The sequence below is a fragment of the Cherax quadricarinatus genome, unplaced genomic scaffold, assembly GCF_038502225.1.
Source record: "Cherax quadricarinatus isolate ZL_2023a unplaced genomic scaffold, ASM3850222v1 Contig3, whole genome shotgun sequence".
NCBI lineage: Eukaryota > Metazoa > Arthropoda > Malacostraca > Decapoda > Parastacidae > Cherax > Cherax quadricarinatus.
In genome coordinates, this window is record NW_027195029.1 from 565,414 (window position 1) to 584,141 (window position 18,728).

Below are 18,728 nucleotides of genomic sequence, written 5' to 3' on the forward strand. Positions count from 1 at the left end.
TGTCTTCAAGACCCCTCGTTGTCTTCAAGACCCCTCGTTGTCTTCAAGACCCCTGGTTGTCTTCAAGACCCCTGGTTGTCTTCAAGACCCCTGGTTGTCTTCAAGACCCCTGGTTGTCTTCAAGACCCCTGGTTGTCTTCAAGACCCCTGGTTGTCTTCAATACCCCCTGGTTGTCTTCAAGACCCCTGGTTGTCTTCCAGACCCCTGGTTGTCTTCCAGACCCCTGGTTGTCTTCAAGACCCCTGGTTGTCTTCAAGACCCCTGGTTGTCTTCAAGACCCCTGGTTGTCTTCCAGACCCCTGGTTGTCTTCAAGACCCCTGGTTGTCTTCCAGACCCCTGGTTGTCTTCAAGACCCCTGGCTGTCTTCAAGACCCCTGGTTGTCTTCAAGACCCCTGGTTGTCTTCCAGACCCCTGGTTGTCTTCAAGACCCCTGGTTGTCAAGACCCCTGGTTGTCTTCAAGACCCCTGGTTTTCTTCCAGACCCCTGGTTGTCTTCCAGACCCCTGGTTGTCTTCCAGACCCCTGGTTGTCTTCAAGACCCCTGGTTGTCTTCCAGACCCCTGGTTGTCTTCCAGACCCCTGGTTGTCTTCCAGACCCCTGGCTGTCTTCCAGACCCCTGGCTGTCTTCCAGACCCCTGGCTGTCTTCCAGACCCCTGGCTGTCTTCCAGACCCCTGGTTGTCTTCCAGACCCCTGGCTGTCTTCCAGACCCCTGGTTGTCTTCCAGACCCCTGGTTGTCTTCCAGACCCCTGGTTGTCTTCCAGACCCCTGGTTGTCTTCCAAACCCCTGGTTGTCTTCCAGACCCCTGGTTGTCTTCCAGACCCCTGGTTGTCTTCCAGACCCCTGGTTGTCTTCCAGACCCCTGGTTGTCTTCCAGACCCCTGGTTGTCTTCCAGACCCCTGGTTGTCTTCCAGACCCCTGGTTGTCTTCCAGACCCCTGGCTGTCTTCCAGACCCCTGGTTGTCTTCCAGACCCCTGGTTGTCTTCCAGACCCTGGTTGTCTTCCAGACCCCTGGTTGTCTTCCAGACCCTGGTTGTCTTCCAGACCCCTGGTTGTCTTCCAGACCCTGGTTGTCTTCCAGACCCCTGGTTGTCTTCCAGACCCCTGGTTGTCTTCCAGACCCCTGGTTGTCTTCCAGACCCCTGGTTGTCTTCCAGACCCCTGGTTGTCTTCCAGACCCCTGGCTGTCTTCCAGACCCCTGGTTGTCTTCCAGACCCCTGGTTGTCTTCCAGACCCTGGTTGTCTTCCAGACCCCTGGTTGTCTTCCAGACCCTGGTTGTCTTCCAGACCCCTGGTTGTCTTCCAGACCCTGGTTGTCTTCCAGACCCCTGGTTGTCTTCCAGACCCCTGGTTGTCTTCCAGACCCCTGGTTGTCTTCCAGACCCCTGGTTGTCTTCAAGAGGGAGCTGGATAGATACATAAGTCAATACCTGACGAACTAAGCTGTGGTTCCTACACTGGTTTACGTGCCGCCAGCAGTAACAGCCTAGTTGGTCAGGTCCTGACCCACCACGAGGCCTGTCTAGTTCCAAACTTTTGTACCTTTTCAAGTTTGTGTGAATACGTATTTGTGGTTGCAGGGGTTGATTCTCAGCTCCTGGCCCCGCTTCTTGGGTTACTCATAGCCTCGTGGGTCCTTGTCATACCTATTCATAACACTGTGAAAGGTGTGTGTGTGTGTGTACGTAAGTGTACATTTCCTGATGTCCGGTTTGTTCGCCCATTGGCTGGCTTGTAGCTTTCACCAATGGTGTTCTGAAGGTTAAGGCACGTAGATGAGCATTTGGAACCTGTGGGGTGTGACGTACCTTCCTCTCCCACCACTCTGGTAGATATGTCAGTACTACTTTAAGAACATAAGAAAGAAGGAACACTGCAGCAGGCCTACTGGCCCATACGAGGCAGGTTCAGTTTTCCTACCGGCTTAAGCTAATGTCCGAGCCTAGTCAGGTCAAGTCACATTCACTTAAAGCAGGAGCACGACATCTGACATATTGAACATTAAAATGGTATAAAATACCGACAGGTTGTTAGGTAAGACACATATGCAACAGTTAGGTATCTTTATTCATATTGTTTCATACTATGGAACAATGCTCTTCTCCAGACTGAGGGACTGACCACCTCAAAACTTTAAGGGTGATGGACTGATTACATCGTCTTCAAGTATCTTCTGCTTCTATCAACTTTTCTGTACTCGACTGAAGAAGCCTACTGTGTAGGCGAAACGTTTCGAAATAAAGATACCTAACTGTTGCATATGTGTCTTACCTAACACATCTGACATAGTAACACAAGCTAGTCAGGTCCAACTCACACCCACCCACACCCACTCATGTACTTATTTAACCTATTTTAAACTACACACCATCTTAACTTCTATGACATCGCAATAAACATACTGAAAATATTCCATTAAACTTTTTAAAGCATACCACTGCTTGCTTTAAAACATGCCACAACGACTCTGGCGAGACGTATTTATGTAAACAAAGACAGGTACGGATCCCTGGTATATACACCGAGAGGTATATATCTTAATATATACCTGGTGGGCGTTTAAACTTCCGTATAGTTATATTGTGGGAACAGAAGCTTACTATGTGTCCAGTTATATTCTGTCATAGGAGGGTAGCATATATCAGCCTGAGCTGGGAGACTTCAGTAGTGTAATGAGGATATTGTCAAGCATTCCACTGTGGTTCAGTAACTACCACAGGAATGAGGATACTGTCAAACATTCCACTGTGGTTCAGTAACTACCACAGGAATGAGGATACTGTCAAACATTCCACTGTGGTTCAGTAACTACCACAGGAATGAGGATACTGTCAAACATTCCACTGTGGTTCAGTAACTACCACAGGAATGAGGATACTGTCAAACATTCCACTATGGTTCAGTAACTACCACAGGAATGAGGATAGTGTCAAACATTCCACTATGGTTCAGTAACTACCACAGGAACGAGGATATTGTCAAACATTCCACTATGGTTCAGTAACTACCACAGGAACGAGGATATTGTCAAACATTCCACTATGGTTCAGTAACTACCACAGGAACGAGGATATTGTCAAACATTCCACTATGGTTCAGTAACTACCACAGGAATGAGGATAGTGTCAAACATTCCACTATGGTTCAGTAACTACCACAGGAACGAGGATACTGTCAAACATTCCACTATGGTTCAGTAACTACCACAGGAACGAGGATACTGTCAAACATTCCACTATGGTTCAGTAACTACCACAGGAACGAGGATAGTGTCAAACATTCCACTATGGTTCAGTAACTACCACAGGAACGAGGATAGTGTCAAACATTCCACTATGGTTCAGTAACTACCACAGGAACGAGGATAGTGTCAAACATTCCACTATGGTTCAGTAACTACCACAGGAACGAGGATACTGTCAAACATTCCACTATGGTTCAGTAACTACCACAGTAATGAGGAGAGTGTCAAACATTCCACTATGGTTCAGTAACTACCACAGTAATGAGGAGAGTGTCAAACATTCCACTATGGTTCAGTAACTACCACAGTAATGAGGAGAGTGTCAAACATTCCACTATGGTTCAGTAACTACCACAGTAATGAGGAGAGTGTCAAACATTCCACTATGGTTCAGTAACTACCACAGGAACGAGGATAGTGTCAAACATTCCACTATGGTTCAGTAACTACCACAGTAATGAGGATAGTGTCAAACATTCCACTATGGTTCAGTAACTACCATAGTTTCAGGGTAGTTTAGGATCTCTGAGGATAGTAGACGGAGACGGGAAGATGGTAAGATGAGGTGTTTACATACCTGAGGTCCAGCCCAGACGTACGGTAAGTGTCCAATTGTTGAGTCGTTGATCCCCAGGCAGGGTGGTGTTGGTTACTATTGTGGCAACCACCACAATCCTCAACACACCTTCACCACCACCACAATCCTCAACACACCTTCATCACCACCACCACAAACCCCATCACACCTTCACCACCACCACAATCCCCAACACACACCTTCACCACCACCACAATCCTCAACACACACCTTCACCACCACCACAATCCCCAACACACACCTTCACCACCACCACAATCCCCAACACACACCTTCACCACCACCACAATCCCCAACACACCTTCACCACCACCACCACAATCCCCATCACACCTTCACCACCACCACAATCCCCAACACACACCTTCACCACCACCACAATCCCCAACACACCTTCACCACCACAATCCCCATCACACCTTCACCACCACCACAATCCCCAACACACACCTTCACCACCACCACAATCCCCAACACACCTTCACCATCACCACCACAATCCCCATCACACCTTCACCACCACCACAATCCCCAACACACACCTTCACCACCACCACAATCCCCAACACACCTTCACCACCACCACCACAATCCCCATCACACCTTCACCACCACCACAATCCCCAACACATCTTCACCACCACCACCACAATCCCCATCACACCTTCACCACCACCACAATCCCCAACACACCTTCACCACCACCACCACAATCCCCATCACACCTTCACCACCACCACAATCCCCAACACACACCTTCACCACCGCCACAATCCCCAACACACACCTTCACCACCACCACAATCCCCAACACACACCTTCACCACCACCACAATCCCCAACACACACCTTCACCACCACCACAATCCCCAACACACACCTTCACCACCACCACAATCTCCAATACACACACAATTGGAAGTTGAAGACTCAGATGAGTCACAGGGATGTTAGGAAGTATTTCTTCAGTCACAGAGTTGTCAGGAAGTGGAACAATCTGAAGAGTGATGTAGTGGAGGCAGGATCCATACATAGCTTTAAGATGAGGTCTGATAAAGCTCATGGAACAGGGGGAGAGAGAGAGAGGACCTAGTACCGATCAGTGAAGAGGCAGGGCCAGGAGCTATGAATCGACCCCTGCAACCACAATTAGGCGAGAACACACACAAACAAAATCTTAAATATTTACAACTTTCACTTCCTTGAATCTCCAGTTCCTCCTAACTACATCAAGGACTTTGTACCTCAGTGACATCAAGGACACACACCTTGATGCTGAGTAAGGGCTCTTGATTCAGGTAATTGGAGCTACCTCTCATCTACCCCTTTCTCATTTATAAATTCCTTATTAAGAACACATTTCTCATTTGTTTGTGTTATTTATATAAGTCGGTAATCGCATTTATAAATTTGCCCCGTGGCTCTGTTGCTAGCGCACTCGCCACGCTGAGTATCCGTGGTTCGATCCCCGGCACGGGTGGAAACGTTGGGCGTGTTTCCCTGCACCCGTTGTCACTGTTTACCTAGCAGTAAGTAGGTACCTGGGTGTTAGTCTACTAACACCTACTGTCACTGTTTACCCCTGGGTGTTAGCACTGGGTGTTAGTCTACTAACACCTGCTGTCAAGCGTTGTTAGGCTAGGAGTGTTTAACACCTGCCCTGCTAGCAGTAAGTAGGTACCGTTGTCACTGTTTACCTAGCAGTAAGTAGGTACCTGGGTGTTAGTCTACTAACACCTACTGTCACTGTTTACCTAGCAGTAAGTAGGTACCTGGGTGTTAGTCTACTAACACCTGCTGTCACTGTTCACCTAGCAGTAAGTAGGTACCTGGGTGTTAGTCTACTAACACCTGCTGTCACTGTTCACCTAGCAGTAAGTAGGTACCTGGGTGTTAGTCTACTAACACCTGCTGTCACTGTTTACCTAGCAGTAAGTAGGTACCTGGGTGTTAGTCAACACCTGCTGTAACTGTTTACCTAGCAGTAAGTAGGTACCTGGGTGTTAGTCAACTAACACCTGCTGTCACTGTTCACCTAGCAGTAAGTAGGTACCTGGGTGTTAGTCAACTAACACCTGCTGTCACTGTTTACCTAGCAGTAAGTAGGTACCTGGGTGTTAGTCAACTAACACCTGCTGTCACTGTTTACCTAGCAGTAAGTAGGTACCTGGGTGTTAGTCAACACCTGCTGTAACTGTTTACCTAGCAGTAAGTAGGTACCTGGGTGTTAGTCAACTAACACCTGCTGTCACTGTTCACCTAGCAGTAAGTAGGTACCTGGGTGTTAGTCTACTAACACCTGCTGTCACTGTTTACCTAGCAGTAAGTAGGTACCTGGGTGTTAGTCTACTAACACCTGCTGTCACTGTTTACCTAGCAGTAAGTAGGTACCTGGGTGTTAGTGTACTAACACCTGCTGTCACTGTTTACCTAGCAGTAAGTAGGTACCTGGGTGCTAGTCTAACACCTGCTGTCACTGTTTACCTAGCAGTAAGTAGTAGTTAGTACCTGGGTGTTAGTCAGTCAACTAACACCTGCTGTCACTGTTCACCTAGCAGTAAGTAGGTACCTGGGTGTTAGTCTACTAACACCTGCTGTCAGTGTTCACCTAGCAGTAAGTAGGTACCTGGGTGCTAGTCTACTAACACCTACTGTCACTTTACCTAGCAGTAAGTAGGTACCTGGGTGCTAGTCTACTAACACCTGCTGTCACTGTTCACCTAGCAGTAAGTAGGTACCTGGGTGTTAGTCTACTAACACCTGCTGTCACTGTTCACCTAGCAGTAAGTAGGTACCTGGGTGCTAGTCTACTAACACCTGCTGTCACTGTAGGTACCTGGGTGCTAGTCTACTAACACCTGCTGTCACTGTTCACCTAGCAGTAAGTAGGTACCTGGGTGTTAGCAGACTGGTGTGGGTGGCATCCTGGGAAGTGAGGTGTGGCAGGGTAACAGCTCCTGGCCCTTAAAATTGATCTTTGTAAAAAAAATCTACACTGACGAAACATTTCGCCCTCTCAGCAAGCTGTTTCACTCCATCACAGAGATGATTCCCTTCACGTCATCTCTGTATTCAACAGACTAAACATTTCGACTACTGAAACGTTTCGCTCACTCCTGGAGCATTTGTTCCAGCCACTAGTTTCACTCCTATATACCCGCTCTGCGTGTCGACCCTGGAGGGACCGAAACGTCTACAAGTTGACCCACAATTTGTTTTTTTTGTGAATTGTTCCAAATATTGTGTGAATTGTTTCAAATATTGTGTGAATTGTTCCAAATATTGTGTGAATTGTTCCAAATATTGTGTGAATTGTTCCAAATATTGAGTGTATTGTTCCAAATATTGAGTGTATTGTTCCAAATATTGTGTGAATTGTTTCAAATATTGAGTGTATTGTTCCAAATATTGTGTGAATTGTTCCAAATATTGTGTGAATTGTTCCAAATATTGAGTGAATTGTTTCAAATATTGTGTGAATTGTTTCAAATATTGTGTGAATTGTTCCAAATATTGTGTGAATTGTTCCAAATATTGTGTGAATTGTTCCAAATATTGTGTGAATTGTTCCAAATATTGTGAATTGTTCAAAATATTGTGTGAATTGTTCCAAATATTGTGAATTGTTCAAAATATTGAGTGAATTGTTCCAAATATTGAGTGAATTGTTCCAAATATTGTGTGAATTGTTTCAAATATTGTGTGAATTGTTCCAAATATTGTGTGAATTGTTCCAAATATTGTGAATTGTTCAAAATATTGTGTGAATTGTTCCAAATATTGAGTGAATTGTTCCAAATATTGTGTGAATTGTTCCAAATATTGAGTGAATTGTTCCAAATATTGTGTGTATTGTTCCAAATATTGAGTGTATTGTTCCAAATATTGTGTGAATTGTTCCAAATATTGGGTGTATTGTTCCAAATATTGTGTGAATTGTTCCAAATATTGTGTGAATTGTTCCAAATATTGTGTGAATTGTTCCAAATATTGTGTGAATTGTTCCAAATATTGTGTGAATTGTTCCAAATATTGTGTGAATTGTTCCAAATATTGAGTGTATTGTTCCAAATATTGTGTGAATTGTTCCAAATATTGAGTGAATTGTTCCAAATATTGTGTGAATTGTTCCAAATATTGAGTGTATTGTTCCAAATATTGTGTGAATTGTTCCAAATATTGAGTATTGTTTCAAATATTGTGTGAATTGTTCCAAATATTGTGTGAATTGTTCCAAATATTGAGTGGATTGTTCCAAATATTGTGTGAATTGTTCCAAATATTGTGTGAATTGTTCCAAATATTGAGTGTATTGTTCCAAATATTGAGTGTATTGTTCCAAATATTGAGTGGATTGTTCCAAATATTGTGTGAATTGTTCCAAATATTGAGTGTATTGTTCCAAATATTGAGTGTATTGTTCCAAATATTGTGTGAATTGTTCCAAATATTGTGTGAATTGTTCCAAATATTGTGTGAATTGTTCCAAATATTGTGTGAATTGTTCCAAATATTGAGTGTATTGTTCCAAATATTGTGTGAATTGTTCCAAATATTGTGTGAATTGTTCCAAATATTGTGTGAATTGTTCCAAATATTGAGTGTATTGTTCCAAATATTATGTGAATTGTTCCAAATATTGTGTGAATTGTTCCAAATATTGTGTGACTTGTTCCAAATATTGTGTGAATTGTTCCAAATATTGAGTGTATTGTTCCAAATATTGTGTGAATTGTTCCAAATATTGTGTGAATTGTTCCAAATATTGTGTGAATTGTTCCAAATATTGAGTATTGTTCCAAATATTGTGTGAATTGTTCCAAATATTGAGTATTGTTCCAAATATTGTGTGAATTGTTCCAAATATTGAGTATTGTTCCAAATATTGTGTGAATTGTTCCAAATATTGTGTGAATTGTTCCAAATATTGAGTATTGTTCCAAATATTGTGTGAATTGTTCCAAATATTGAGTATTGTTCCAAATATTGAGTGGATTGTTCCAAATATTGTGTGAATTGTTCCAAATATTGTGTGAATTGTTCCAAATATTGTGTGAATTGTTCCAAATATTGAGTGTATTGTTCCAAATATTGTGTGAATTGTTCCAAATGTGTGAATTGTTCCAAATATTGTGTGTATTGTTCCAAATATTGTGTGAATTGTTCCAAATATTCAGTGTATTGTTCCAAATATTGAGTGTATTGTTCCAAATATTGTGTGAATTGTTCCAAATATTGAGTATTGTTCCAAATATTGTGTGAATTGTTCCAAATATTGAGTGTATTGTTCCAAATATTGTGTGAATTGTTCCAAATGTGTGAATTGTTCCAAATATTGTGTGAATTGTTCCAAATATTGAGTGTATTGTTCCAAATATTGTGTGAATTGTTCCAAATATTGTGTGGATTGTTCCAAATATTGTGTGAATTGTTCCAAATATTGTGTGAATTGTTCCAAATATTGTGTGAATTGTTCCAAATATTGTGTGAATTGTTCCAAATATTGAGTGTATTGTTCCAAATATTGTGTGAATTGTTCCAAATATTGTGTGAATTGTTCCAAATATTGTGTGAATTGTTCCAAATATTGTGTGAATTGTTCCAAATATTGTGTGAATTGTTCCAAATATTGAGTGAATTGTTCCAAATATTGTGTGAATTGTTCCAAATATTGAGTGAATTGTTCCAAATATTGTGTGAATTGTTCCAAATATTGAGTGAATTGTTCCAAATATTGTGTGAATTGTTCCAAATATTGAGTGAATTGTTCCAAATATTGTGTGAATTGTTCCAAATATTGAGTGAATTGTTCCAAATATTGTGTGAATTGTTCCAAATATTGTGTGAATTGTTCCAAATATTGTGTGAATTGTTCCAAATATTGTGTGAATTGTTCCAAATATTGTGTGAATTGTTCCAAATATTGTGTGAATTGTTCCAAATATTGTGTGAATTGTTCCAAATATTGTGTGAATTGTTCCAAATATTGTGTGAATTGTTCCAAATATTGTGTGAATTGTTCCAAATATTGTGTGAATTGTTCTTGCAAATATTGTGTGAAATGTTCCAAATATTGACTAATTCTGTATTAGTACTAACAATTGGTTCTTGATTCAAGGAATTGGAGCGAGACTCCCCTTCCTTGGATCACATCCCTGTCATCTTCCATCCCTCAGGCGATCTATGGATCGACATCCTTTGTTGTGTGCTCTGTATAGAGCTTTACCAGGTCTTGATTTATTTGTAGAGCTCTGTCAAGTCATTACTGGATAGAGCTGTCTGGATATATGCAGCGTAAGATGTATCTTACTGTTTACTAAACTGGGGCAAGCCAGGATTCGACCCCACGATACATTGTTCCGCCCCAAGAGACAACACAACGTACGTGTCACCCTATCTACTCTGCCATCGACCCTACGATGGTGGAGTGGATAAGGTGACACGTACGTTGTGTTGTCTCTTGAGGTGGGACATTGCATCGTGGGGTTGAATCCTGGCCTGCTGCAGTTTGGTAAGTGTTTCAGTGCCAATTGTTTCGTGGTATGACTCACGAAATCGTAATGACACGATTGCAAACAAACCATACTACGGGTGGGGTTTGAACCTACGGTCAGAGAGTCTCAAAACTTGTATTTGTGGTCACAGTGGTGCCTATGCTAACCTTCCTATGGTGTAGAAATATACCTAGTTGGATAAATTTTATTGAAGCTAGCTGGCCCAGTGGCTAACACGACAGTCTGGAGTTTTGAGACTCTCTGCCCGCGGGTTCAAACTCCACCCGTGGTATGGTTTCATGGTATCATTGTTATATCTCAGTGTATATACACTGAGAGTTTGTTTAATCTTGGCTGGTGGTATATAGGTGATAGACAGCCTTAATGACCCTCATATAGTAGATTAATCAGATAGATATGGCTCTACGTAGAAAAATATTTAATATGACCTGTTGAAGCTATACAGAACGTTGTCTCCAAGTTTGTTTTCTAACGTTATTGAACGTTATATGAGTGTTAATTGTTAATTGTTTTTCCTCTCTCTTCTTCGTGGTGTGTGTTGGTGCCTGGGTTCATGTCGGGTTCGTCGCTCGGTTGGGGTGTTAAGCCTCGTACGGTGACCACGAAGATCCCTATCCAAGCCTCAGTGACTTCCACGATTACGAGCCTAATTTAGAATTCGACGATACGGAACTACAGAGCGCCAGCTCCGTCACTGGTAAGGTGTACATGTGCACGAGTTCTGGATGTTAAATTACTGCTATTACCTGCTGCGCTGACGCCATCTCTGTTACCTGCCACACTCACACCTTTATGTTAGACTGTGTTACCTGTCACACTCACACCTTTATGTTAGACTGTTACCTGTCACACTCACACCTTTATGTTAGACTGTTAACTGCCACACTCACACCTTTATGTTAGACTGTTACCTGCCACACTCACACCTTCATGTAAGACTGTTACCTGTCACACTCACACCTTCACGTCAGACTACATACCTGCCACAATCACATGCATGACTACTTGATGTCATGCTGCATTCCCTGTCTCCCACAACATTCCTGGACATCAGACCCCAGAATTTTCCTCCCCATCTCTGCAAGGAAGACTCAAGGCTCCTTGATGCTGGTGACTTCCTCTTAACTCAAGGCTCCTTGATGCTGGTGACTTCCTCTTAACTCAAGGCACCTTGATGCTGGTGACTTCCTCTTAACTCAAGGCACCTTGATGCTGGTGACTTCCTCTTAACTCAAGGCTCCTTGATGCTGGTGACTTCCTCTTAACTCAAGGCTCCTTGATGCTGGTGACTTCCTCTTAACTCAAGGCACCTTGATGCTGGTGACTTCCTCTTAACTCAAGGCTCCTTGATGCTGGTGACTTCCTCTTAACTCAAGGCACCTTGATGCTGATGACTTCCTCTTAACTCAAGGCACCTTGATGCTGGTGACTTCCTCTTAACTCAAGGCACCTTGATGCTGATGACTTCCTCTTAACTCAAGGCTCCTTGATGCTGGTGACTTCCTCTTAACTCAAGGCTCCTTGATGCTGGTGACTTAACTCAAGGCTCCTTGATGCTAGTGACTTCCTCTTAACTCAAGGCTCCTTGATACTGGTGACTTCCTCTTAACTCAAGGCTCCTTGATGCTGGTGACTTAACTCAAGGCTCCTTGATGCTGGTGACTTAACTCAAGGCTCCTTGATGCTGATGACTTCCTCTTAACTCAAGGCTCCTTGATGCTGATGACTTCTTCTTAACTCAAGGCTCCTTGATGCTGGTGACTTAACTCAAGGCTCCTTGATGCTGATGACTTCCTCTTAACTCAAGGCTCCTTGATGCTGGTGACTTCCTCTTAACTCAAGGCACCTTGATGCTGATGACTTCCTCTTAACTCAAGGCACCTTGATGCTGGTGACTTCCTCTTGACTCAAGGCTCCTTGATGCTGATGACTTCCTCTTAACTCAAGGCTCCTTGATGCTGGTGACTTAACTCAAGGCTCCTTGATGCTGATGACTTCCTCTTAACTCAAGGCTCCTTGATGCTGGTGACTTCCTCTTAACTCAAGGCACCTTGATGCTGGTGACTTCCTCTTGACTCAAGGCTCCTTGATGCTGGTGACTTAACTCAAGGCTCCTTGATGCTGATGACTTCCTCTTAACTCAAGGCACCTTGATGCTGGTGACTTCCTCTTGACTCAAGGCTCCTTGATGCTGGTGACCCACTCTTAACTCAAGGCACCTTGATACTGGTGACTTTCTGTTGACTCAAGGAATTTCTTTCATTCTTCCCTTGAATTAATCAAGATTACCTTCCTTTCCTCAGGGGCTGTATTTCCCAGACCTTCCAATAATAATAATAATAATAATAATAATAATAATAATAATAATAATAATCCCCTGACATACCTGTACGCTACCAGTTGAAAATGGAATGGTTATATGTGTATTAGTTTGTGACTGTGTCAGTTGGGTATGGTTAATGGTTGCTGTTTTAACCTGGACCTGCCTTGCTTGGGCCAGTAGGCCTCCGGCAGTGCTCCTACATTCTTGTCCTCTTATAATTCCTGCAAGATGAACTCTAAATAGTGCCACCCACATTATGCTCCCACACACCCACTGTATCACCACCCACCCACTGTATCACCACCCACTGTATCACCACCCACCCACTGTATTACCACCCACCCACTGTATCACCACCCACCCACTGTATCACCACCCACCCACTGTATCACCACCCACCCACTGTATCACCACCCACTGTATCACCACCCACCCACTGTATCACCACCCACCCACTGTATCACCACCCACTGTATCACCACTCACCCACTGTATCACCACCCACCCACTGTATCACCACCCACCCACTGTATCACCACCCACTGTATCACCACTCACCCACTGTATCACCACCCACTGTATCACCACTCACCCACTGTATCACCACCCACCCACTGTATCACCACCCACCCACTGTATCACCACCCACCCACTGTATCACCACCCACCCACTGTATCACCACCCACTGTATCACCACTCACCCACTGTATCACCACCCACTGTATCACCACTCACCCACTGTATCACCACCCACCCACTGTATCACCACCCACCCACTGTATCACCACCCACCCACTGTATCACCACCCACCCACTGTATCACTACCCACCCACTGTATCACTACCCACCCACTGTATCACTACCCACCCACTGTATCACCACCCACCCACTGTATCACCACCCACTGTATCACCACCCACCCACTGTATCACCACCCACCCACTGTATCACCGCCCACCCACTGTATCACCACCCACTGTATCACCACCCACCCACTGTATCACCACCCACCCACTGTATCACCACCCACCCACTGTATTACCACCCACCCACTGTATCACCGCCCACCCACTGTATCACCACCCACTGTATCACCACCCACCCACTGTATCACCACCCACCCACTGTATCACCACCCACTGTATCACCACCCATTGTTTCACCACCCACCCACTGTATCACCACCCACCCACTGTATCACCACCCACCCACTGTATCACTACCCACCCACTGTATCACTACCCACCCACTGTATCACTACCCACCCACTGTATCACCACCCACCCACTGTATCACCACCCACTGTATCACCCCCCACCCACTGTATCACCACCCACCCACTGTAACACCGCCCACCCACTGTATCACCACCCACTGCATCACCACCCACCCACTGTATCACCACCCACCCACTGTATCACCACCCACCCACTGTATCACCGCCCACCCACTGTATCACCACCCACTGTATCACCACCCACCCACTGTATCACCACCCACCCACTGTATCACCACCCACCCACTGTATCACCACCCACTGTATCACCACCCACTGTATCACCACCCACCCACTGAATCACCACCCACCCACTGTATAAACACCCACCCACAGTATCACTACCCACCCACTGTATCACTACCCACCCACTGTATCACTACCCACCCACTGTATCACCACCCACCCACTGTATCACCACCCACTGTATCACCACCCACCCACTGTATCACCACCCACCCACGGTATCCCCCCCCACCCACGGTATCACCGCCCACCCACTGTATCACCACCCACTGTATTACCACCCACCCACTGTATCACCACCCACCCACTGTATCACCACCCACCCACTGTATCACCACCCACTGTATCACCACCCACTGTATCACCACCCACCCACTGTATCACCACCCACCCACTGTATCACCACCCACCCACTGTATCACTACCCACCCACTGTATCACAACCCACCCACTGTATCACAACCCACCCACTGTATCACCACCCACCCACTGTATCAGCACCCACTGTATCACCACCCACCCACTGTATCACCACCCACCCACTGTATCACCACCCACCCACTGTATCACCACCCAGCCACTGTATCACCACCCACCCACTGTATCACCACCCACCCACTGTATCACCACCCACCCACTGTATCACCACCCACCCACTGTATCACCACCCACCCACTGTATCACCACCCACCCACTGTATCACCACCCACCCACTGTATCACTACCCACCCACTGTATCACTACCCACCCACTGTATCACTACCCACCCACTGTATCACCACCCACCCACTGTATCAGCACCCACTGTATCACCACCCACCCACTGTATCACCACCCACCCACTGTATTACCACCCACCCACTGTATCACCACCCACCCACTGTATCACCACCCACCCACTGTATCACCACTCACCCACTGTATCACCACCCACCCACTGTATTACCACCCACCCACTGTATCACCACCCACCCACTGTATCACCACCCACCCACTGTATCACCACCCACCCACTGTATCACTACCCACCCACTATCACCACCCACCCACTGTATCATCACCCACCCACTGTATCACCACCCACCCACTGTATCACCACCCACCCACTGTATCACCACCCACCCACTGTATCACCACCCACCCACTGTATCACCATGACGACGGACACTAACCCACTGACCTCACCACCAGCCTTGTTTATTCACAAGGAATGCTAAATCCGTATGGGGTCATGTGGCGCCTGGGGGGTGGGAGGCAATCAGGTTCACTCCCAGGGAAGATGGCTCCAATTCCTGGAATCCAGAGCCCTTCACAGTCATTTGGCTGAGAGAGTCAAGTTTTGCTACGCTGTGAGTAGAAATAGTCGGGTTTCCAGTGATTCATACGGGTTTACCTCTTTAAGGCCTGGTCACAGACCTAGCCGCGGGGGCGTTGACCCCCGAAAACCTCTTCAGGTATACTCCAGGTATCCAGGTAAATAATAATAGTCTCATAAGCGCCATTACCAACAGTCTGAATGATCAGAAACATCGGTGTTTTTTGAAGGTAGGATCGAGCCTGCAGCACTCCTTGCACTGAATGGCCCACACGGGTTTAGAGCCTCGTGAAATATATTTAAATGGACGCATAAGATGACAGGTAAATCTTACATTCTGCTTACATTCACTATACAATGTTTACATTCACTATACAGTGTTTACATTCACTATACAATGTTTACATTCACTATACAATGTTTACATTCACTATACAATGTTTACATTCACTATACAGTGTTTACATTCACTATACAGTGGTTACATTCACTATACAGTGGTTACATTCACTATACAATGTTTACATTCACTATACAATGTTTACATTCACTATACAATGTTTACATTCACTATACAGTGTTTACATTCACTATACAGTGGTTACATTCACTATACAATGCTTACATTCACTATACAATGCTTACATTCACTATACAGTGTTTACATTCACTATACAATGCTTACATTCACTATACAATGCTTACATTCACTATACAATGTTTACATTCACTATACAATGCTTACATTCACTATACAATGCTTACATTCACTATACAATGCTTACATTCACTATACAATGCTTACATTCACTATACAGTGTTTACATTCACTATACAATGCTTACATTCACTATACAATGCTTACATTCACTATACAATGCTTACATTCACTATACAATGCTTACATTCACTATACAATGCTTACATTCACTATACAATGCTTACATTCACTATACAATGCTTACATTCACTATACAATGTTTACATTCACTATACAATGCTTACATTCACTATACAATGCTTACATTCACTATACAATGCTTACATTCACTATACAATGCTTACATTCACTATACAATGCTTACATTCACTATACAATGCTTACATTCACTATACAATGCTTACATTCACTATACAATGCTTACATTCACTATACAATGCTTACATTCACTATACAGTGGTTACATTCACTATTCCTGGACAACTAGTCCAGGGATAGGGAAAAACATTGATTTTTTCCTGTGTAATAGATTCAAGATAGATGGCAGATGTTATATATCATTAATAAACAGAGGGAAGGTTACATTAGTGGCTGGAATATCTACTGTTTGTCTTACACTGTTTATAATATGGAATTTGTTGGTAAGTGTAAAACTGACCAAATTATTGACTTCGGGGCACTTAATATAACTCTGATGGTTCACAGGTCACTTTCTTGCATTCAGAGGATCCTAGGGAAGATATTCTGGTGGAATAAGAAGGAATTAAGGGAGTTTGAGCACTGGACTCAGGCAGTGATAAGACTAAGTGAGATCAGTGTCGCATAGTGTTGCCCGACTTTCAACTTCAAGGTTGTATAAAGGTGCTATGAGGTAATGTGTACATTATCAAGGTTGTATAAGGGTTCCCTAAGGTTACGTGTATATTGTCAGGGTTGTATAAGGGTGCCCTGAGGTAACGTGTACATTATCAGGGTTGTATAAAGGTGCCCTGAGGTAACGTGTACATTATAAGGGTTGTATAAGGGTGCCCTGAGGTAACGTGTACATTATCAGGGTTGGGTGAAAGTTATTTTATACATAAACCAGCTTGACCGACTCCATCATGCAGAAACTCGCCCTTATTCTGTGTATAACAGTCATTGTTGTTGCTTTGACCTGTAGATGTGTTGTGGAATGATTTACAGGGAGGTACTGCCATCCTCTCAAGCAGTAGCATTGAAAATGGACTTGAGTTCGAGAAAGACTTGCCTAGTATAGGCCAGTAGGCTTGCTTCCGTGTTCCTCCATTCTTATGTTCAAATGAGTGTGAAATATATATAATTTTTTTGGTACGCTGGCATGATTGCTGGTCTTTTCATACTGTCTCAGGAAGACGTAAGATGACAGGTAAATCCTCCAATCTTCTCACATTAAGTTACACTTTGATCCCCCATTACACTTCATAATGGTTCTTAATCCTACAATATTCACTTAACAGCCAAGGAGATCTGGTCAGAGACCGGGTCCTGGGGAAGATAATCCGCAGAACCACTGACTGATAGTGTAACTGCCCTCCCCACTGAGATCTCCTCCCCACTGAGATTAATCTTGGGTTGCTAGTGGGTATTGATCCAGATGGGTCCAAGGTCAAGGTTACTGGCTGTTAAGGCTTACCCACACGTACCTTTCATAAGGAATTACAACCTTCCAGTATAAATTGACTTCAGATAAATAGTCCCTCCGTGATGCTAGTCGAGGTTCTTGATTCAAGGAATTATTGCTGCTGCTACTGCTTCTTCTTCTTCTTCTTCTTCTTCTTCTTCTTCTTCTTCTTCTTCTTCTTCTTCTTCTTCTTCTTCTTCTTCTTCTTCTTCTTCTTCTTCTTCTTCTACCACAATCAAACGTGTTGCACTCTGGTAGGATCGCTGATCTTACTGTCTCATAAACACGTAAGGTGACAGGTAAGATTTACCTGTCACCTTTGACCATATACACTCACATTTACTTTCCTGAGTGTTCCTTAGTTGTTATTCCTGTAATATTTCCAGTATATGGCTGGAGTTCGAGCCATGGCCGGGACACAAGTTTTACAACTGCAACACTCTACACTAAGCCTATATATAACTTGTGTGATGAATGGTTTTAAAAACCGACAAGTTGAAGAATTGAGACACTTATGCAACACATGGGAATCTTTATTGATGAAAGGTTTCGCCACACAGTGGCTTCATCAGTCCAATACAAAGTAGAAATGGGTAAGGAGAGTTGAAGTTTGAGGTAATCAGTCCCTCAACCTGGAATCGATGTGTTCAGTCCATCACTCTTGTAGTAAGTGCAGCATAGGGCCAGAGAGGTGGCTTATATACTGCGGTGAGATGAGTTGAAGCAGGAGGAGGAGGGATCACAGTGGGACCTGCCACTAGTGTAAGTAGCAGGAGGAGGAGGGATCACAGTGGGACCTGCCACTAGTGTAAGTAGCAGGAGGAGGAGGGATCACAGT

At 44.2% G+C, this 18,728-nt stretch overlaps 1 protein-coding gene across 5 annotated transcripts in view; it reads left to right on the top strand.

The window, feature by feature from the left end:
• Nucleotides 1-18,728, top strand: part of RhoGAP68F (Rho GTPase activating protein at 68F) — a 118,240-nt gene that overhangs the window by 66,088 nt on the left and 33,424 nt on the right. For 3 of the 5 annotated variants that reach the window (XM_070079681.1, XM_070079682.1, XM_070079680.1), the window contains exon 2: nt 10,952-11,062. The exons of the other annotated variants lie outside the window; for them this stretch is intronic. In XM_070079681.1, coding sequence (XP_069935782.1) covers nt 10,952-11,062 — 111 coding nt within the window. The remainder of the gene's footprint in view (nt 1-10,951; nt 11,063-18,728) is intronic. 5 annotated transcript variants of the gene reach the window in all.